Genomic DNA, 23662 nt, shown 5'->3' with positions numbered 1-23662 from the left:
TTCCTCTTTCGATCTCAGACACACAGGGGGAGGAAACCCTTCTCCGCCATTATGAAGTCGGTCTTTGGGGAATCAGATAAGGTCTGGATTTGACAAGCACAATATATTAGGATCCATCCCTGAACAGAAAAGAGGAACTTTCTCATTTCCAGGGGGTTTTTCCCAATAGCCCAGCACAGCTCCTATTGTAAATAGGCAGATTTCCGTGTTTCTGAGTTCTGGAAAGCACTTACTGAAATCAGAACCAGATAAGAAGCATTAGGGATTTGAATACAATAAACACCACAAGACCCTCGCCACCTGTGTAGTTTGGGGTGGGGGTGGGGGGAAGCTCTTGACTTCTTTCCACTTTAACTTCCTTAACTTAAAAGAAGGACTGGGGCAACAAAGTGAAAAGAACAGGGCAAAAAGAGCACGGGGAAGGTCGACCATACTAGTCAGAGGTCAGCTTTACAAACCCAAGACCTACCAAGCACCAAGGAAAGCTAGCCCCGGTGTGTGCCTCATCTCAAGCCGACCCTTCAAGGCTGCATGCTTCAGAGAAAGAGGCTGCAGCTGATCCTTGCAAGATTTTGCGGAAGGACCTACTGGGCGTAAACTGCCTTCACATTAGCATTGTCCTGGGCACCTGGGCCAGTGTGGGCCAGTATGTGGGCACAGAGCGCCCCAACACTAACTCATAGCTGTACCATTTCCTCCCACCGGGAACTAAGAATTCCTCAAAATGCTCAGCTCCCCAGTTCAGGCAGGGAAATGAGGTTGTGCTTCAGCAAATGAAAATTTGAAGAAATAATAATACATGCCAACCAGAAGCTCTAGTTCTAATTCCATAGCATCTAATCCTAACGATGTCAAAAAAAAAATGCCAATACTAAGTAACGGGCCAACTTGTCCATATTTACACACACAAACACAAATATATGCCAGTGGGGCATTTAAATTTTGTTTTTGTTGTGGCAAAATAGAACACAAAATCTACCATTTTAACCATTTTTAATTATGCAGTTGAGTGGCATTAAATACATTTACAATGTTGTACAACTAACAGCCTCGGCTATCCATATCCAGAACATTTTTATAATTGAAACTTTGTACCCACGGAATAGAAACTCCCCAATTCACCACCACGTGCCCCCAGCCCCTGGCAACCACCATTCTACTTTCTGTCTCTATGAATTTACTGGTCTAGAAACCTCATATAAGTGGACCCATAAAATATTTGTCCTTTAGTGTCCTGCTTATTTAAATCAGCATAAGGTCTCCAAGGTTCTTTCGTGTCGTAGCAGGTGTCAAAATCTCCTTTTTAAAGCTGAGTAATATTCCACTGTATGTACATCCCACATTCATCTTTATCCATTCATCCAGACATTTGGGTTGTTTTCCCAAGATATCTTGTCTTCAAATGCGATCTACATTTTTTAAAAGGCCTCCCTGATTTTCTAGTTCTAAAAAAAAAAAAAAAAAAGGCTAGGAATTATGCATGGCTCAAATAGATATTTAAGCTCATTTTCACCATAATGGGTAAATCAACAAATTTTACTGGTGAATAAATTCTAAATCCTGCTTTTAATGGACCTGTCAGATAAGGGAAATTGCACCTTCCCCTTCATCCCACACAGACCAGACAGTACATTTTTGCCTTCTGGTTTCCACTTTCAAAATGTCCTTTTATAGCCACAGAGCTGGTTTATACCAAAGGAAGTAAGAACAAAAGTGTTAATTGTTTAAAAAGGGAATTTCATCTGAGGCAGTGGCCAGAGAAAAGGTTACCAGCATTGGTAACTGTCTTGCAAACAGACTGGACTTCGCGGGGACAACAGTTTAGCTGCAGCTCTGGGTAACGGGGCGGGGGGGGGGAATCCCCTCTGTCCCCCTCTTCACAGAACAGGTAGAAACCTGCAGAAAGCCCCTTTTGATTTGCCTTTGTGTTACCTGGCCAAGAAGAGGTTCCAGTTTTTTTAGGTGCTAGAGAGAGCCAATTTCCAAGAAGGCAGTTGAGTTTTAGGGTCTGCGTTGAATTTGAAAAACTCAGATTAAGGTTGAGGGCGAAAGCAATAAGCTCAGAGGTGTCCCTCCTTGGAGGGAGGTCCCAGGCTAGAGGAAAGGGGGGGCAGAACCACACTTGGATCGGGGGGCAGAAGGCGGCATTCATTCCGGGTGGCCTCGATGCTCTCATAAATTACAAGGCAGAGTCTCCTTGGGATGGCTCTTTGGGGAGGCCTATTAGCAATTTACTCTCAGATAGTTCAGAAAAAAATAGTATGTACATACACAAAGGAAATGTGTCAAAATGTTAACAGAGAGTGTAGGTGAAGGGTATCCTGGAGTTCTTTGTACTAATCGTGCAATTTCTAGAACTTACTCAGCAATATTTTAAAATCTAGAAGCCAGCTCAGAGCCTGGAGATCATGGTGCTTCTCTGACCTTCTGGGAGCAAGGGAAGCAACAGGAATGGAATGTAAAGAAGGTGTTGGCTTTGGAGCCAGACAAGCATGGATTCCAGCCCAAACTACGTGAGACTTTGGGGGAAATTCTTTGACCTTTCCAAGCCTCAGTTGCCACCTAACTGGGGGTCAAATATTCCAGGATTCCTACTTCCTCTCCAAATCCGCCATGTACCTTGCAGCAGTAAACGGCCCTGTTACTACTATTCGCTATGATGACTTGACAGCAACAGAGGAGGACAAGGGAGTAGCGGGGAAAGCATTAGAGCAACACCGGGATCTGGGATCCAGAATGGGCAGGAGAGCAGAAGGCGGGGGGGATGTGGAATGACCGCCCTTAGGAGGGGAAATGGCATCTGCTAGACAAAGGACACACACACCAAAACACAGAATTATAGCCATGTGCGCTCTCCACACTCCTGGCCAGCTCAGCAAATGATAGCTGTTCTGATCACAGCTACTGGAGTGAGAAATTGTGTTTATGACTTTTGTTCCAAAACCTATTGCATTTATTACATTCACTTAATCTAAAAGGAGTTTACAATAGGTATGAGAGAGTATGTTGTGCCTCGAATGTAAAAAAACACAACTAAACACAACAATCAACAACCTTACAAAGAGGCAACAGATCAGTTCTATGAAAAGATTCCCATAAGCATGTCAGCATCTTTACCTGCTGGGTCTTGAAAACCCTATCTTTAAAAGAAAAAAAAAAAATTGAGCCCTTGTTCTCAATATATGTATTTTTATAAATTACATACATGCAGGCTATTGGCAATCCTATTACATATCAGCACAGCTTACTTAGTGTCTTATCTGAGACAAATGCCCCCACCTTGAAGCTGTTGCCTTGGGGAAGCAAACGCCATGCTTTCTCCTTCTGGAACAGAAATGAAAAACCCGACTCTACCCAGGTCAAGACAAACCGACTAAAATAAGGCAAAGGAGGCCATCCCTGATCTGCTAGTAAATGGACCTGGAAGTGGGTGGGGAGACATACAGCGCCCCAGCAGCAAACTCTGTGAGCAAAGGAGGCAGCCCTTCTTGGAAGCTCTGAGGGCAGAGGGGAGGGACAAGGGTCATTTCCCTGAAAATTTCTCAGGTGCCACCTTTACCACTCCAGCTCTGGCTTCTGACACAGGTATTATGAACGTCTCCAAGATCAGAGGATTTCTCTCCTTTTCCATATCCTGGGGTAGTAATACTCAAGAACTTCTTCTCTTGGGTGTCCCAAAAACCAGACCCCAAATTAGAATCAGGTTTCAGATTCCACTGCCACTGGGCAAGGGGCTGGCCCTTCCAGTGGCAGGATTCAATGGTGGTGTCAATTGATCCTATAAATAATTAACTTATTAGGTGACACCCTTCTCCAACTGCATACATTAAGCAGCCCTATGACCCAGGGATCAAAAGGGGACTGCCCCCCCAATCCATCCATTCATTCATCTAAAAATATTTATTAAATGCTCGCTCCTTGCTGGGCCCTTGGGCAACAAGGGAATAAGCATGGTCTATCCCCCTCATGGAATTTCTGTTTAGCTCCAGGGATGAGCAGTAAACTAATAACGATACAATTACATAATTACAATGTGATGAGGACGATGAAGTGCACTGTACAGTGAGAACTGACCTGACCCACCCTGGGGGTTCAAAAAGAATCGCAAAGGCAACATGCCAGTTGGGGTCTCAAGTGCACTAGACCAGGGAGCACCATGGTCCCCGGGACAGGACTCGGGCAGAGGGGCGGCTCCTGCAGAAGCCACCGGGCGCAGGAGCAGGACACCTGTAAGGAGCGACAAAAGCACTGACAGCCAAGGAAGCTGCAGGTGCTGTGTGCAAAACAGGGATGCGAAGGACCCTGGATGCCTGAAGTGGGATCCACCTCAACTGAATCACAGAAAGACACGATCATACCTGTCCTTTCAAAATACCACCTCAGGGAGCCTGGGTGGCTCAGTGGGTTACACATCCGACTCTCAGTTTCAGCTCAGGTCATGACCTCAGAGTCCTGGGGTCGAGCCCACGTGGGGGCTCCCTGCTCAGTGGGGCATCTGCTCCAGATTCTTTCTCCCTCTCCCTAGCCCTCCCCCTTTGCCCCTCCCCTGCTTGCATTCTCTCTCTCTAAAATAAATAAATAAATAAGGGCGCCTGGGTGGCTCAGTCGTTAAGTGTCTGCCTTCGGCTCAGGGCATGATCCTGGGGTCCTGGGATCAAGCCCCACATCAGGCTCCCTGCTCCGCGGGAAGCCTGCTTCTCCCTCTCCCCCTCCCCCTGCTTGTGTTCCCTTCTCTCGCTGTCTCTCTCTGTCAAATAAATAAATAAAATCTTTTTAAAAAAATAAAAAAAATAAAATCTTCAAAAAAGAAAAGAAATACAACACACCTCTATAGAGGGGCCATCCCGTCCTCCCCCCTCCCCCACAGGCACGTGTTCTGAAGGCCCCTTGCAGCCTACCGAGGCACCGTCCCCACACACTGCGATTGTCTGTCTTCCTGTCTGGACTAACCGAAATTCATATCTATCTTTTTAGTGCAACAGAAAGAGAACTGAGAATTGCACCCTGGTCGGCCAGTCAAGAGGCCACATGAGCTTTGACTTCTCAATGATCCCTGCCCTGACGCGGTGACAACGCCCAGTTACTGCAGACGACTGGTGCACAAACTTCAGCCTGTCCCAGAGTCACCTGGAAAGCTGTTAAAATGGCCCGCTGGGCCCTGCTCCGAGCTTCCCATTTAGAGTCTGCGTTTCTGAGAAGTCCCAGGTGATGCCCCTGCTGCGGTCCAGGACCACACATGGAAAAGCAGTTACTCCCCAACCCCACAACACCATCAGCTACCAAAAGAAAATCATAGCATTAGTGCAACAAAAACAAACCAAAAAAAAAAAAAGAGAGAGAGAGAAAAGAGTATCTGTATCTTGGAAGTCAAAGCAAACCTACAAAAAACAGATTTTCTTGAGTGAGCAAATCTGCCTGGCTTTTACACCTAGAAATCGGCCTCGCACTGGGTCCCCCTGACAAGCTTTGGCAGCCACTCGGGCACAGATTTCTCGAATCCCCAAGCTTTAGAAGTGGGAAATGTTGCAGAATTCACCAGTCACAGCTAAAGGACTCCAGAATAGTGACACTGGGTGGCAAATACAACTTCGGCAGCACATCAGACCTCAATCTGGTGTACTCCGTCTGAGGGCCCAGAGCCCAAGCCCACAGCCCATGCTGATCTAGCGCAGGCCTCTGAGCTTCCATTTGCAGTGGGTCAGAATCAGAGCAAACAGCACAGGCTTCTCCCGAGTTGGTCCGTGTTCTTGCACACGGCCCGATCAAATAACAGGCATGTCTTGGTGAGGAGTCAGATACCATCCACCAATTTTCTAAATTACTCATCAGAAAATTGCTGCAATAGTTAATTCTAGTTATTCTACATTTGAATAAACAAAATAAAAAATAATTAGACCAAAACAATCACACTGGTCTAAAAGCACACTAATGGACAAAATTAGTTTATTCAAATTTGTTGCGACATTCATCAGTACACTTGCTGGTCAATTTGCTTAATGAGTGCTCACTTTTCCCTTAATTTTTCTTGGGTGACATTCACTTAGAGCAACACATTAAGCCTGCTACCCTTTTGCAAAGAATTCTTAATGACCAGCTCTGTTTTCAAAATGATTTCTTCTCATTTCTTCATAGAAAATAAGAGGAAATGTCTGAAATGATCTTACTCTGTTTTCCAGAATTCTTTTTAAAGTTTCCAATATGTCCATTGAGAAAGTTTTACTCCTTCCTTATATGACTTCACAATAATGGCTATCCTAAAAAGCAGGGGGTATAAAGAGGCCAATTCTAAAATTGTAACCTTCTAGTAGATAATTTAAATCAACGGCCAATTGAAGGAAACTCAAGTTGGAGGAAAGAAATTTAGTATTTTTGGAAATCTAAATTAATATTATGTCAAGCCCTGGCAGCATTTTTTTCAAATGACAATAATTAAAGATATGCAAATTTTTCATAGAAGAAAAAAAGCTGAAAGTGAAAAATGCACGTAATGATTTTATCTTTATTAGATGGTATTAAAAGTATTAATGTGGTTAATGCTTTTAAAACCATAAAACAGCACTGTCTCCTTCAGAACTAAAGGAATATTACACCAAACAATGGCAAAAGTGTGTCACTTTTTATACATTTTCCTCAGAAACAACAGGTCAGATAGGAGCTTCCTGGTGCTCTGATGATTTCAACCATTACGTTTTGTCATAAATAAGCTTAGAAAGTTAATGCGAGGTAGACCATAAAGTGTTCAATTCCAGTTTTCAGATGGTTACAACCACTAACTTTTCTCTCTACAACACATTTTTAATAACTTATCTTGGAAGAAAATTATTTTTTAAGTCAGCTACCAGTGATGTTTCAAGACTCTGCTGCTTTGGTCCCAATTTGGTAGAGGGAAAGGTTACCAAATCTTATGCTAAAAAGTCTATGTAGGGGCGCCTGGGTGGCTCAATTGGTTAAGTGTCTGCCTTCAGCTAGCTCAGGTCATGACCCCAGGGTCCTGGGATCCAGCCCCCCATATCAGGCTCCCTGCTCAGCAGGGAGTCTGTTCCTCCCTCCACCCCCCACTCATGCTCTCTCTCAAATAAAGAAATAAAATCTTAAAAAAAAAGTCTATGCAGATTCTGACAGTGGTAGCAGCCTAATTATTGGATCTTCCCTACCCGCACCCACCCCAACCATAAAAACAGACAAATAGAGCAGAAGCAAAAACCCAGGAGCAATACCTACAACAGAACCAGGTGATAAGCTATTCCCATGAACCCTATATATGAGAAGATGAGAACAAACAACAGCTTCAAGAATTGCCAATAGATACTCACTGGAAAGTTCAGAGAGCCATTCTGAGAACACCCATGTAAACTGGCAGATGGCTTTGCAGGTTCCAATTTCACTAGTAAGTGCAGAGGGAATTGTGACCCATGTCTGTCTAAGTGCTGGAATGTTCTGGGTCGGGGGAGGTCTGATTCTTATGAATGAACAAGAAAGGAGAAAGCCCCATAGGGAGGGGAAACTGCTGGAGATGAATCTAAGATGAGCAAAACAGGGGCAAAGGTTGGGGTAGGCAGGTGGGAATGGGGACCAAAAATGGAAGATCTTAGACTGCCGAAAAGTAGAGTCCACACACCACTCCATGAAAACAACTAAGTGGTGCTCTAGAATTGTGAAACTAGAAAAGCTATACGGGCCCTACGAAAAAGTACAGGAAAACTCATAGTGAGCAACAGAGAAGAACCGCAGCTGAATTCCAAATAGTTATTTAAAGAAAAAACAAGCAGAATGACACCCCCAGGACAGACAATAAAATCATGCCAGAAAGAAAGAAAACGGATGTAAACTACAACCCAGCATTTCAAAACAAGCTAAAAGAAATTAAATCAAAGAAGCTATAAAGAACCACATAAACAGAGTTTTTTAAACCCAGAAATCAGTTGATTGGAGAAAATGGAAGATTTCAGGTAAAGAACTAAGAAAAGAATTAGACATAAAAGGAAAAAAATCATTTCAGAAATGAAGGGTAACTTAAAAAAAAGAGCAAATAAAATGAACAGTGCCTTAAAAGAACTGGAAGATGGAGAAGATCGAAATTTTTTTATTCACATAAATTATGAAGATACTGAAAGGACTTGGGAGAAAGGGACCAACACAGAAGACAGGCAAAGACAGGCAAAGAAGATCTAACACACACATAATGGGAGTTCCTGAAGCCGAAGACATAGAACAGGACACAAAGCAAAAGCTATGCCCCAAGAAAACTTTCCTGGGTAATTACATATTTAAGTGGTGTATCATGTCCCTAGAAAAATCAACGCAGGGCAGCCAGCATTGTAAAAGACTCCTGGACTTCAAAGGATAAAGTAAAACACAGTCCTTTGGGTAGCTAGGCAAACACACCGAGTTAAACATGAGGAAAGGAAAATCAGATTGTCAGCAGTTGACAACACTTTATGGCAAAAGACAGTACCGTGAAATATTAAAGATACTTGAGCAAAGAAAAGATAAGCAAGGATTTTATATCAGCCAACCTGACTTTGAAGTATAAAGGCGACAGACGAGCTGTTATGAACAATAATTTAGGGAATACTTCCCCTGAGTGCTTACTGAGGCATCGAGCAGAGGATGAGCTTCAGAAAACCAACCTGCCAGGAAAGACAGGGCCTAAGGACCAGGGGCCAGCTTCAAATACGAATTTACTGGTAGGACAAAGAGTGGTAACACAGGAGACAGCAAAATATATGATGACGATATATTCTGATAAAGCAATTTTAGTATAGCTATCAGTAAAATCAGGGGAGGGAGGAGTATCTGAAAAGGAGCTTTTGCTCACTGACTGTATAGACAGTAACTGGGGTGAAAGGATATTGCTTCAAATGCCAAGCTACGGGGGGGGAAAAAGGGAGAAGAAAGAATAGGCTCCTAGCTAATTTAAATGTTACTCCCCCACAGTAGGAAACCGAAAGAAAATAGCACCTCCTCCCCACCCCCGACAAAGAGCAAAGCAAGGGTATTATAAAAAGGTATCAGCATAAAAGCAAAAATGTGAAAAAATACAAATCTTTGCACCCAAAAGTACACCAAAAAAGTACAATAACAGAAGACTATGCCAATTATTAAGTAGTCTTCTTAGGGAAAAAAAAACAAAACAAAACCAAAACCTGAATATGACCAAACCTCTAAATCACAAATTTACAGGAAATACAGGGACCAGAGAGCATGCTGGCTACCACCACAGGAATGCAATCAGCAGACTCCAGACTCTGAAAAACTGCACAGGACAAGGACTCAGTTTCTTCAACAAAAATGGGGGAATAGGACCTGTAATAAATAAGAAATGACTTAAAGACCACATCAACCAACTGCAATATGAGAATCTCGTTTGGATTCTAACAAATGTGTACATATTTGTATACATATATTTAAATATTTTTATTGTATTTCGGTAGGGGAAATGTGAACACTGGAAAATCAACAACATTGTGGAATTATATTGACCTGGAAGTCTGTGCCACTGGCATTATCACTGTGTTTAGGGGAAAGGAATCTTTGTATTTTAGAGCTACATACTGAAAACATTCATAGATGAAATTCCACGATGCATGAGATACGCTTCAAAATAATGGGAGGATGAAGTGGACAGAGATAAAGCAGAAAGGCTGGTGGTTGATCCAACTGTTGAAACTGGATGATAGGTATAGGAAGATTCATTACACTATTATCCTATGTCTGAAATGTCCCCATTATTTATATATTTAGATAGATAGGTATATAGTTTATTTTTTTTTAAGAGAGAGAGAATGAGCGAGTGCATGGGAGGGGGTTTGAGGGAGAGAGAGAGAGAGAGACTCTTAAGCAGGCTCTAAAGTGAGGCTTGATCTCACTACCGAGATCACGACCTGAGCCCAAATCAAGGGCTGGGCACTTAACCAACTGAGCCACCCAGGCACCTCTATAATTTATTTATTTTAAAGTTAATGTGAGGTTCAATCGCTCCATTTTTTTTTAAGATTTATTTATTTTGGAGAGAGAGGGAGAGAACGTGCATGCGCGAGCAGGGGGCAAGGAGGGGGGTTGTGCAGAGACAGAGAGAATCTCAAGCAGACTCCCTGATTACTGGATGAGCATGGCGCCTGACACAGGGCTGGATCTCAACGCTCTGAGATTGTGACCTGAGCCAAAACCAAGAGTTGGACGCTAAACCAACTGAGCCACCCAGGCGCCCCTCAACTGCTCCATCTTAAAATAAAATGGCTACAACTAGGTTTTCAAACAACCCAAGGCATAGTCTAAAAGTTCTAGGCCCCCTACTTTTTTTTTTTTTTTAGCCCTTCTCTAGTTAACTGATAGCAAACTGTTTTAAACAGGGTCTATTTAAACTAGGCCCTGAAATTCCCACCCAAAACAGTCAGTACTAACCAGTGATGACCACAATGGACAAGAAGACCTCTCTGACTTATAAACAGTAGTCTTGTGTCAAACCTGGACCAAGTATATTCCAGCAACTGATTCCATAATTACTTCGGTGCCCATACTTGTCTATCTAAAGCTGGTCGTTTCATCGAAATTGTTAGCTGACATCCTACCAAGCACCTGAGGAATCTTTAAGGCCTTCCACCAAAGCTGCGGTCACTGGGGCCCTACCTTCTTGCCCACAACTCAAAGGCTAGGTACCACCCTCCATTGCTAGAGAGTCTGTATCTTGGATTCCTTCCTGAGGATCAACACTAACAATACCAAAGGCAACAACAGTCCTCCTCGATGCCCAAGAACTGACAGACAAGGAACTTTCCAGTCCTCAGGAGTTCAACAGGGTCAATTCTCACTTAGGGGTGACCATGATTTGAAACCAGAGAGCTTATCATTTCATGGACCTCTGAAGGGCCACTCTCAGGCCAAAATGCAGCAAGTGAGATGAAGCCAAGCTGCTGTCCCCTCACCCAGGCCACCTACAGTAACAGGAGAGTGGGACATGACGCTCAGAATAACTGTCAGCAGCTGAACGGCCCGGAGTCAGACACAAAGGGCCATCAGTGGAACGTAGTTATTATTAGGCCCAAAGATGGTCTGATTTTAACAAGAAAAGGATGAATTTTAAAAGGAGGTGAAGAGCCTCTAGTCCTTGGAGACATCCTGAAGAGCACTCAGTCTGGACCCCTGAAGCATCTCTCTCAGCTGTGAAAAAGCATTCTGGTATGTTCTGAGAAAAAGGATGCCAAGCCTCCAGAATGACAACGCACTGTGGCATAGGAAAGGCTCCATGAAGTCCAGAAAGCGAGGACACCTGTCTGTGCTCCCCCGTGTTACACACACTTGATTCAACCCCCTTGGTGGGTCCTTCCAGGAACACCTGCTCAAGTGGCCCACCACTCTGGAGTGACAGAGACTGGGAAGGTGAAAGGCAGTGAGGACCTGTGGCAGACAGCACTCAAGCGACCAACATCTTCAAAAGCTCCCACTGAGTCGGCCCCCGGCCCCTCTTCCCCCTTCCCTGCTTCTCTTCTCGCCCTGTTCTGGTTTGCCTTCTCCAGCCCCTCCTTCCCTGTGAACCTAGTCCCCGCTGACCCTCTGAGAAACCTTACCTTTCTCAGCTTCCTTCCTTAATTGACCATAATGCGGAACTGAAATAAATCTAAATTAAGCTGCTTTCTATGAGAGACCCTAGGCTTTCTTCTTTTTCTTTCTGGGCTCTTTGTGGGCCTGGGGTCATGAGACAAAAAAGAATTCACTGGAACAGAAGCCCCAAGATGACGAGGATTTTTGCTTGGTGTGTTCACTGCTATAGCCCCTCCCCCAATGATTTAATAATTATTTATGAACAAATCTGTGAATTCCTGCTATGTAAGGTCAGTTTAAAAGCTACTAGGAGGAACCAAGAGAATGAAGCCGTGAAGCTTACACACTCGGGTTTTATGGCCCGATTTCCGGTAGGGAGGGAGAAGCCGGCTACACCCTGTGATGGATGGTCCTCACCTGCCGGCAGGCCACTCCCTGAGCCCGCCAGCATCCACTCCCTTGGCCAGCCTCTCTTCAGAAGGCAGTCATTCTGAAGCTAAGGTGATCATTTTAAATAATATCCCTTGGAAATGCAGAAATGTAAATTAGGCTACACATTCAGATCTACTAAAAAATTCATAAACCCTTCTACATATGCTAGTTTATTTTAAAAAGCAAAAGGGGGGGTTCTTTTTTTACGAAAGTGCTGCATTTTGGTTCAGCTAGAAACATGTCTACTATTTGCCTGCAGTAAATATCCCAACGATCCTATGATAAGTAGGAAAAAACATTTCCACAACCTAATTAACCATTTTCCAAGTGGCTATTCGAATGATGTATTTTGAATGAACGATCTGGGTTTAATTTAACAATGACAAAAAGCCTAATGACCCATCCCTGTGGTTTTACCAGGCCATTTCTTAAAATGAAGATCTTCCCAAGGTACACGGGCTCAACGTCGCCCATTAAAAAAGAAATCTGTGAAAATTAGAATGGAAATGCATTTAAGACATTTTACAAACCCCAAAACCGAGTCACTTTAAAAGTACCCATCATCTTTCCAAGTAGAATAATTCTCCATTTTTTTTAAACACGCTCTTGTTTTCTCTCAAACATGCGCTAGCGAAGTAGAGTAACAGAGAGCCAATGTCCCCACCCCCCCCACCACACTTCTAAAATCGCCAGTGTTTTCCCCAGAAGCCAAATCTATATTAGATTCCTGTCTATAAATACCTCCTTCCAATAAAAAGACACACCAAATAATTTCCAAAGTTCTTCGTGATAATACTTCCTTTGTTCTAACTCTGCTAAGCAATCCCACTGCCTACATAGGTCATTCTATGTAAATTACTGGATTGTTTTGAAGAATTTTATAAACACCCTTTGAAATAACCTGAGTCACCTGGGGTAAATCCAAAGGAAGCTAGATATTTTGCCTCACTCAGGAACTTAAAGACACAAGAAAAGGAGTAAGTAAGCGTTTCTCCTCTTTTCATTTTCCCTATTATTTTTTTCCACTTGGTCAGGAACAAGGCACTCCCCTGGCGAGTGCCACCACACACCTTTTCTTTGAGCCACTGAGTTTTCCTCCCACAAACAGCCACCTCCCCACCCAACGCTCACAGCTTTGGGGAGGGCCATAACCAGGGCCCCTAATTCCCTTCTAATTACCCTCTAATGCAGGGCTGGAGAACCCAGGGCAGAATCTCAAAATGTCCTAAGCCATACACAGGACCCTTATTATCAAGGTTGGGAGGTTTGGCTTGTTACTGTTTTTTTCAGAGTGTGTGTATGGTTTTTTTTTTTTTGGGGGGGGGGGGGGGTTGTTGTTGTTTTTTAACGAATGGATTTATGCAGACTGCTACATGCCTGGATTATCATTTTACTAAATATTTAAAATTTGTAATAACCAAAAACCATCTATTGCCACTATCGGATGTTGAGCCTACGAAATCTGTAATCTTGGCTGGCGGTGAGGTAGGAAGGTGAGGGAGGGTAATTAGGCCTGGACTTAAAAGCAACTCAAAGTACATATCCGTGGACCTACTCTGGATTTGCATTGTACATACATTATGTGTAATACATGCAAAAGTGAGATCTGTACTTTTCCATTTTTTAAAGTTAATTTCTCTGAATAAGTAACTACTTGACCAGATTACACGTAACAAAAATCTCCTCACATATGGCATCGCAGGAAATACTGCAATTACTGACGAATTAAAAAAAAAAAAAATCCTAAGAAATTACCCTATCTCATCTTCCAGTAGGTTCTTTCCATGGGAGTCTTCTGGCTGACTGAAACCCTTTCCTTTCAGATTCACACCTTACCCAATTCCTGAACCGAGATTTAACTCAGGCCCCAGATCTTCCTCTCAATCAGCCCCTCTCCTCCAGAAATGATGCCTATTCCTCTAATCCAATGGTAATGAATATGCATCTTGGCTTCTGGACCAGGACTGTTATTTAAATCTTATTACAAATCCTATTACGTTAGCACCGACCCCAGCCCTTATCTTTCCGTAGCTCCCAGCCTCCTTAAAGGCAGGGATCACATCATCACACATTTCAACATGACAAGTCAAGTGGCGTAATCAACTAGAAGCTGTTGAACTGCAATTTCATTTCCACCACCTTCCCCACTGGATGGCTGGCTGATCTGTTATTTGCCACTGAGCCATGACCATGAAGTGACCAAAGGGAAAGGGCAGGTGGGAAGGGAAGTCAGGGTGGTGGGTAAACCACAGAGTGAACAATCCATCCCTGAGCAATCAAGGGAAAAGGACTTCCTTCATCCTTACAGATCTCTCGGCCCACATACAGCACGACTGGCTTTCTCTCAAAATTATCAATCAGTTGGGGGATCACAGAGCACGATCGTTCTTAGGTTAGGGTTAATTATGATCAACGACAGATGTCTCTAGACGTCGAATTTCCTTTTGTTTCTCTTACCTTGGCACTAGGCTTAAGTGATCACACTGCACGATACATTCTGAGCTTGGAAACCCGCAGGCCCCAACGGATCAATAACCCATGTTTAAGCTGTGGGTTCTTTATTGGCTATTTTCAGTATAGCCAAAAACCATGAAGAGTGGTGGATCATGTTAAGAGTTGAACCAGAATTTAGAGAAACACTTTGCCCAAAGCCCAGGGAGGGAAAAAAGGGAAAACGGCTGGTTATTTTATTTAGAAAAGGTTTCAGACAGGCCCTTAAAGGGTCATCAGACCAGCTGAGGTAAGCAGGACCTAACCACTTCAAAATGACAATTATATGTTTTCCTCATACTTGCAGCAAAGACCCTATAACTAGCTCGGGTAAGAATTTTCCCTTAAAAAAAAAAATCTCAATTTCCTTCTGGGGCAATTTAAACTATTCTCATTTTGCCCCATTCTTCAATCACATATTACAAATATTTGAAGACTGTCATTCCCTAAAACTTCCTCACCTTATCTTCTCTAGCTTAATAAATCCAATTTCTTTCAGTTGCCTTCAAAGGGCCTATTTGCCAAAGCTTTAATCAACTCTATCCTCCCTCACACCCACAATGTCCATTCTGTTCTCTGAGGAAGCCAATAAACATCCTTTAAAAATGGCTTAATGCGGAGAATAAATGCAGAATTATCTTCCTGCTCTTTATTTCTGTTCATGAAAATGTACTTTTCATTGTATGACTGATACACAACACACAACTCTTTAAAATCCCCAAATCCTACCATTAATATTACACAGCCATGTTCTGGTGACTTCTGGGGTGTAGTTTTGCCCTTACATGGACCTGACCCTAAGAAGAATCTCATTTGTATCTACCATCATGTCTGTGAAATTGAGTTTCAAATACACGCAGCCTGGAAACAGTCAATAAGCAAACACAACAGAGACGAACATCATATTCCTCCCCTCAGACAGGCTCCTCCTCTTCTGGCTTTATTTTCCATTTATTCCAGAGTACCATCAGTCCTCCCAGGAACCCATGCCTCCGGGAACTCCTGCTCCACCCTTCCCCTCAATGCCATCCACCCTGACACATCCAAGACGCCTGTGAATTTGCCAAGTGAACTAAGTCGGCCACCTACAGCTTCCTCATGTCTCTCCTAAGTGTTTTCCCTTCTTTCCAGAGCACACACCCCTCACATCCAGGCCCTCACCCCTTCACCCAGAGGCCATCTAAAGAGTCTGACTGTCTCTATACCCAGGTGCCCATCAACACACAGCTCAGCCATGAGACTGACCATCCTAAACGAGGCCCCTGAGAAACTCTCCCTTAGATATTGGTGTACAAATGTTCATAGCAGCATTATTCAGAACAGCCAAAAGGGGGAAGCAACCCAGTCACTGTCCACTGATGGATGAACAGATAAACAAAATATGGTATAAACTTAACACATGTGCATATGCATATGCATACACACATACATATATCCATACATTTCCTTCCTTAAAAAGGAAGGAAATTCTAACATATGTTACAACATGGATGAACCACCCTGAAGACATTATGCTAAGTGAAATGAGCCAGTCGCAAAGGCAAATACTGAATGATTCCACTTATATGAGGTCCCTAGAGTAGTCAAATTCATAAATACAGAAAACAGAATGATGGTTGCCAGGGGCTGGGGGAGGGGGTAAAGGGAGTGAGTGTTTAATGGGCGCAGAGCTTGTTTTGCAAGATGGATAATGTTCTGGAGATGGGTTGCACAACAATGTGAATGTTCTTAACACTACGGAACTGTACACCTCAAAATGATTAAGATAGTAAATGTTATATATATTTTACTAAAATGTAAACACACACATGCATGCATGTGCCCCTCCCTTAGTCTTGGTTACTCACAGCAAGGGGGTGTCTAAGTTTTCGGAGCAGGATGGGGACTGGATGGAATGGTGCAGCGAGCAGCCTTGGCTTAGTCAGCAAATCCCAGAGAGCCACTCCCGGGTCAGGTCCACCTTAGCCCTGACCTCAAAGCTCTTTTCAGAATCTGGAGCAAACTCAACACTAGATATGCCCTCCCTCCAATGTTCCTTGAGGTTAATCAAAGAGCCCACCTTTCCAGCCTCTTCCCCTCCAATTCCCTAGCCACCCCAACCATCACACCACCTGAAAGACTGGACAATCCTCAAATTAGATCTTAAGTCTTGTCCCCGGTTTCCACAGCTTTCTTCCAACTGAAGCCTCAACTACAGACACTCTACCCTCTAACACACAAAAATTAATCTCAAATATTATCTCCCACATGGACACTTCTACTGATCTCTGATCTCTCTCATCTGCCCACCAAGACATAAACTCCTCTCCTTTGAAATCCTGCCTGAGCACTTTGCGCTCCTTTTGACACCAAATTCACTTTAAATCAGAGGCTGTGTTCTTAGTCCATCCGTCCCCCACGTCTAGCCCGCACCTGTAGGCCCTACAAGGACCAAGGCCTAGGGACTGACAGATCTTCCTTAAACTCTTTCTGAAATGTTTACTGAGCATTTACTATGTTCAAAGCGCTGTACATGTGCTAGAGAACAGATGTTAAACTCGTATTTACCGAGCCCCCACTGCGTCTGGCCTGGGGCAATGGCCAAGTTCAGCCTGGTCCCTCACCTAGGGAAGGCAGTCACAGAAAAGCCCCTCACTCTTATGGTGCTTTCAATGTCACCTTACAAGGTAATAGGGTTCCTGGACCCTATGTGAACTACCCTTACTTAGTCACCTTGAGAAAATGGCCATTTTCCCCTCCTAAACTTTCATCCACAAATCTGTATCCACCAAAATGGGCTAAAAATAAGGTGAAACAAAGAACCAGGGAGAGAACTATGCATTGCCACTAACAGGTGAATTAAAAAAAAAACAAAAACACAAAAAAACTAGACATTAAATGTGTACATTTCGTCTTACTACTGAAAAAAAAACAACAACCATTCTACATAATCTGGTTTTATTCCATTTCCAATTTTTTTTTCTAAGACACAAAGCTGAAAGAGGAACATAAAGTCAGCCTGATATGGAGTCCCCGTGCTGTCCCCATGAGGGACACCACGCTAGGCACGTTACGTGGATGATCTCACTCACTCCTTTTGGGAGCCCAGGCCACCATCCCTGGGTCACACATGAAGAACTGGAGCTTCCAGAGAGGAAGAGTCTTTTCCCAGAGCACACAGCCGGCAAGGGGCCAAACTGGATAAAAACCCAGGTTGTCCATTTCAGAGCCCAAGGTCTTAACTCTGGATAACAATTTAGCTTAAAGTTTGCAAGTGTTGAAAACCTAGCTGTCAGAAAAGGACGCACTGGAAGATACCTAAGAAAGTGTGTCAAAACCAAAATGTAAGCATGAAAGCTAAAGCGTAAGCTGAATGGAAAAATCAGCAGATGTGAATGTTTTCACTGGAGAAATCTTCTGGCTTGTTTGTCTTTGGGGGGGGCGGGGGGGAGTCCAAGATCTGTTCAGTCTCTTGAGTAGTGATTCCCAACTGTTAGGTCAAAAGCTCTATAAAATGCAGAACAAAAATTCAAGTTTATTTCACATTAAAAGCCATCACGTGAGTACTTATCGATCCCTGCCTGCGAAGATGACAAAGAGAAGCAGTCAGAGTCTACATACTCACAGAGCTCACTCACTGATTCGGTGCCCGGCCCATCCCAGACCCCGTGCCAGACATCTGTACCCGAATCGCTTCCTGATTTTTAGGACAACCATATTAGAGTAGGCATGATTTCCATGTTAGGAAGAACAAGAATTCCTATCTCACAGATAATAATTATGACTGACACGTACCGAGCTTGTACTAGAAAGCACGGCAGGCAGCACCGTCCTAAAAACTCTCTACGGAGAAACACGTTTACTGGCACAGAGTGGTTAAGTAATTTGCCAAAGTCACACAGCTGAAACTAAGAAGGAAAAGTAAATTCAGCAGGGTAAACGACTTGCTCCAAGGCGCCAAAGGTGTCAGCCATAAAACCAGCAGGCCAATACAAGGCTGGCTTCACTCCTTGGGCCTGTGCTCTGTCCGCCAGCTACCTGCGTAGTCCCATCCGTGCTCACCGGGCCCTAAGGCTAAACGCCTACATGTGTAAGGCTGGCTTAGCGGTATTTCCTAGAGCCTCCTAAAGAGCACAGGTCCCATCAAAAGGGGCAGAGTTTTCAGTTCTTCAAAAGAACAGACAAATCGAGATCTTGACATAAATTCTCCAGATTTGTAAGTATTGCCTTGATGTTTTCTTAAAAAGCACTGGGGGGGCGGGAGGGGGGGGGCAACAAACACGTCGATGGGCTATCAGCCAGTAACCTCTCTCTACCTATTTAGAGTCTGAAGTCAAAAGATGGGTTGTCTCAGGTCCCAAACATCCAAAATCAGAGGTACTAGGCCAGGCTTCCTCAAAGTCCCCTCCCTTTCAACAAAGATTCACACTGGCTTTGCCCTAGATTCACACTCACACCTCTGCTTACTCCCTGGTAGGCACTCCTCGATCTGGATTTTGCAGTCATGCAGCTACCCACTCAAGTTACAGAAACCACCCATGAAATGTTGCATATTTAAGATCCCTTCCCATGTCTTTCAATCCCTTATTATGAAAGTTATCCACACATGAATGCAGCAAAATAAAGCACTTCCTCCCGTCCCAGCCTGTCCACCGACCCTCAAACTAAATTCATTCTGGAGCAAAGGCTGCTGCAGCCCTGACCACTGCCTTTCAGGGGTTCCCGTCCTGCAAGGCCAGCTAAAGAATTCCACTTGGACACTGCAGCTCATTTCCTGGTGTCCTTCTTTAATCAGCTGGGGGGAAACTTGAGGAAATGAGTCAAAATCCTAAGGGCAACTTCCAGCAGCGTCAAAAGCAGCAAAATCCATCACCATATCTGTCCCTAAACACGCTACCAGGGAAGCCCACAAAGCACCTGGCACGTTTCTAAGAATTGATCTTGGGCTAGGAGTGGGAAACTGCCCTTCTGTATCTCACTGTGCTCATTCAGGGCAAATGATCAGCGGTATTAACTCATTCCTGGGAGTCTGCTCTTTCACAAGTATGCCACAAGTATATAATGCCAAAAGCGTTTTTATTTTCTGGAGAGGGGGATGGAAAAAAACTCTCAGCTGACTTCCACCATCATTTTAGAGACAGCTTATCTTCATTTCTGAGGGCCTTTGGAACGGGACAGCTAACACCTACAGCCCTCTTGCCCAGGATCAACTGCCTACATACTCCCCAGGGAATCGATACTTAATGACTCCCCTTCCCAGTGAATACTCCCCTTCACACTGAGAACACTAACTCAGACATCCTAAGACAGGCAATTCTAGGTCTTTTTTACCAAAATTTGGAAGGTAATGACCTTGACCATCCTGTATTTCCCAAACCTCCAACAATACCCTGGCATATAATATGGGCTCATGGCATAGTTTCCAATGAATCACACAACTGATTCTGTTAAGGCATGTGAATGGATATACAGTTGGGCATATATGTTGGGCTAATGTCAGGCTTCACCACTGATTATTTTGGTAACTGACTTATCCTCAGCCAGTTTCTCCTGCTATAAATGATAGGGATGGCAAGAGTACTACTACCTCCAGGGCTTGTTGGAAGGACTATAAATACCATGTAAAGCCCCCACCCCCCACCCCAGCATGGGCCTGGCCCAGTTTTGAATAAAGAACAACTATGTACAACACACAAAGTGAAATTTAAGGCACATCAGAAAATGTGTTGCAATAACACAGCATACATAATTTATCAAGTCATAAGAAAAAATCTGTGGATGAGTGGGAAAGACCAGAATGGGGATAAATGACTTTTCTGGACTTTACAAGACCATCATATTATTCCCAACAGGAAAAGATCCAAAATATCCCAGGGCCAGCTGCTGGGAATGACTGTGGCCTCACACCTGCAGGAACAAGGGGCAAGTGTGATTCACTATTCCCTGCAGGCTCATCTTGCTGGGCACAGGAGTCATAAATACTGAGGGGAGTGGTGATGGAGGGTCCTACGGAGTTGGCACCTCCTTGATTGAATTCAAAGAGAAGCTAGGCAAATGTGTGTGGATGGAGGAGGGAACAGGATAAAACACACCTCCCTGCTTTAGCTTGTGGTCCCTGGGACCCGGAGAGGCAGAGGAATTTCAGGGAGACAGAAAGGAATCAGGAAAAGAATTCAAAAAATTGTAGTCTACACTCAGAACACTGGAAGAGGAGAATCTGGGACCCAAAGGATCCTTCATGATGCAGATGCCTCACTGTCCTCTTGAGGAAATCGGGATCTCCAGAATTTAAACGACCTTCCAAGGGCAAACAGCTAATAAATGCTGGAAAAGGAGAACCCGAAGGGCAGCTCAAGGCTCTGTCACTATACGATACTGCCCCCCAGGAGCCAGACCTTAAAATTCCCTCTGCCAAAAATCTATTGGATGGAGCAGGAATAATTATGAGGAAGAAGGAAGCAACTGATTCATTTAATTTTTAAAAAGGGAACTATTCTGTGTGGTCTTTCTAGTGCCCTATTCGGGTCCGTACACATACCTTAACTGAAATTAAAAATGCAAGGCACAAAGACGTAAGAACAAACGTGTCATTTGAAGCTTGAGCGGTCGAATCTGCCACGGAATCCGGGCACTCACTCACGATCCCTCCCCCCCCCCACCACCTCTCAGAGTCCAGATGCAAGGCCTCCCTTCCTCCACAGGAAAGCCCTCACAACAATGCCTTTCAAGCCCCTGGAGTGGGGAGGCTGCACCTTGAGACTTTATGGAAAACGAACCAGTGGTCAACTGAGTACCACGATAGTTCATAGCGATCTTCCTTTTTTAGCCCTCAAATTCCAGTTCAGACTCACTTTCTTTCCTTGCATCACTGGGGTAGCCTTAAAGATTTTTAAAAAATGACCTGGGAGAGAGCAGGGTTTCAAGGATTAGCCGGGCGACCTGCACTCGCTCGCGCACCAGCGACACCCAGAAAAAAAGGGAAGAAGGGGCAGGAATCTGAACTAGGGCTTCCAGGAGCCTGCAAATCCTCCTCCTCCACCTTCAGACTCAAGTTCCCGCGCAGACAGAACCGGATTTTCACTACAGCTTTAAGATCCAAGTAAGATTTGCCGAAACTTCCACTCCATCTCCCACCCCCGCCCCAGGCGGCCCTTAAGTAGTGTGGCTATCACGTGCGAAAGGGTGTTGCAAATCTCAAAATTACCAAAGAAAACGGGGACCCGGAATTACAGGTCGCAGATACCGATTCGAGCGGTTTGCAGAGCCCGGCCAGCCTGTCGGGGCATACTAGCGGGGCCCGGGAGGCGGCCGGGTGGAGGACCTGAGCGTCCCAGCGCCCCGTCCCTGCCTCCTCCGAGAGCAGGCGGCTAACGCAGCCACCAGCCGCTCGGAGGCGCGTGGCAGGAAAGAAACGGCACCGCGGCGGAAAGGGGCGAGCCTCTGGCATGCGATTTACAACAGCAAAAAGTCTGCAACCTAGCGGCTGCTTTCCACACGCCCTGCCAAGTTGTCCCCGTAGCCGCCACCTCTAGGTTCGCGGGGTCCGGCCCCAGGGCCGCACGCCGCGCGCTCCCCGGGCAAAATGCCTAACCAGGGGGCGCGGGAATGCCGCGAGGAGAGGCGGCAGCGGGTCTGTCCCCAGTTCTGGGCCACAAAGGAGCGCCCGCGGTTTGGAAAGCGGCAGCCGCAGAGCAAAGAAAAGGCTCTCCAACTTTGCCCTCGGCGCAGCTAAGAACCTGCGGGCTGCTAGTCCAGTGCGCCGATCACACGCACGCAACTTTTAACAAAAGGCAGCAGCGGCCGCGCCTCGCACCGCAGAGATAACGCGCTGGGTGCGGACCCCGGACCCGCCCGCCTCGGCCCCCGCGTACCCTCCGCACAAAAGCAACCCCGAACTCGCACGCAGCCTGCAGCCCGCAGCCGCACCTCGCCCACTCTTGAGCCCCCTCGCTGCCCTCCCCGCAAGACCCTCAGCTCAGCGCCCTCGCCACCAGCGGCAGGGGCTCCTCGCGCAGGTGAGCGAGGCGGGGCGCAGGAGAGTCCCGGGAACGCCTCGAACCTTCCCGGAGCCTGAAAAGCACGGGCACTGGAGGGCAGTCAGCCACCTCCGCCGACGAACCCCCCAGCGGGTTCGAGCCCTCGGGGGACACAGGCTGCACCGGGGCGGGGGGCGCGGCCCGGGGGCCCGCGGCGCTCTCCCACCTGTCTGGACGCGGAACAGGATGAGCAGGACGCAGAGAAAATCCCAGGCGCCGCGAGCGCCTCTCATCGCGGTAGCTGCGCTGGGATCGGAGCTCCGTTCCACGTTCCGGCTCTCGCCCAAGTGCACCAAGCGCGGCAAAGCCGGGCCCCCAGAGCCGCGAGCGCCGAGCAGCGGCCCCTCCTCCCAGCGCCCTCCCCCTGCGCGCCGGCCACGCCCCTTCTCCGCGCCCCTCCTCGCGTCCCCTCCCTCCCTCGCTCCCGGGTCTCGCTCCCTCCCGGCGGCATCTGGCCTCCGCTCCTTCGACGTGCTAATCCCCGGGGGCTGAGACGGCAGGGAGGAGGAGGGCGTGCTGGCCCTCGCCGCCCGCTTCTGACCCCGGAGCCCCTTCATCTCTCTACCTCTCCTCCTCCCTTGTGATGTGGTCGGGGGGCCGAGGCGGCTGCCAGACGAGGGGGGTGCTGCCCGCGCGCTTTGTGAAGCCCGGCACCCAGCGCACATTAGGGCCCGGGCCCGCCACCTGGCAGGTGTTCCCCAGACAATAAAGGTCCGCCGCCCGGGCCTGGAGCACGCTCCGGTGGGAAGAGAAGAGACGCCGCTGGTGGCGGAGGTGGTGCGGGAAGCGACAGGAATTGGAGCGCAGGGGATTAGGAATTAGGCCCCCACATTCTGTTCCATGTCGGTTAATGGAGGGGGACGCAGAGAGGCGCCTGACACCGTGGTAAAATGCTGAGCCGGGGCGTAGGTAATTATGCTCAGTTCCTCCACCTGCTCTTAACCGTAAAAACACAATTGGTTTCTATTGGTCGGGGTGGCCTCCGCCCAAGAAGCCCCTGCCAGGACTTTCCTGGAGAACCCAGCTTGGCTTTCCGAGTGGGGAAGAGGGCCTTGCGAAGTTTGCTCTGGGAGCGCGAGTTTTTAAACCCATTTGCGCCAGAGTCGCTGTGCTAAGCTCTTTGGGAGCCTCCTCCTTCACCAACCCCCCTCTACCCTATGGTTTCTCTGCCTCTGTACCAGAGG

General features: G+C 46.0%; 1 protein-coding gene across 4 annotated transcripts in view; it reads right to left on the bottom strand.

The window, feature by feature from the left end:
* The window catches only part of KIT (KIT proto-oncogene, receptor tyrosine kinase), an 82810-nt gene extending 59995 nt beyond the window's left edge, over window positions 1–22815 (bottom strand). For 2 of the 4 annotated variants that reach the window (XM_032400383.1, XM_032400386.1), the window contains exon 1: window positions 22645–22815. In XM_032400383.1, the coding sequence (XP_032256274.1) occupies window positions 22645–22711 (67 nt within the window). In that variant the 5' untranslated portion in view covers window positions 22712–22815. The remainder of the gene's footprint in view (window positions 1–22644) is intronic. The other 2 variants (XM_032400382.1, XM_032400384.1) reach the window with 2 other exon arrangements.
* Between the last annotated feature and the right edge of the window lie 847 nt (window positions 22816–23662).

This window comes from Phoca vitulina, unplaced genomic scaffold, assembly GCF_004348235.1.
Source record: "Phoca vitulina isolate PV1807 unplaced genomic scaffold, GSC_HSeal_1.0 scaffold3, whole genome shotgun sequence".
In the NCBI taxonomy this organism is placed as follows: Eukaryota; Metazoa; Chordata; class Mammalia; order Carnivora; family Phocidae; genus Phoca; species Phoca vitulina.
The sequence above is the reverse complement of the archived record's forward strand: the minus strand, read 5'-3'. Positions and strand labels throughout refer to the sequence as shown.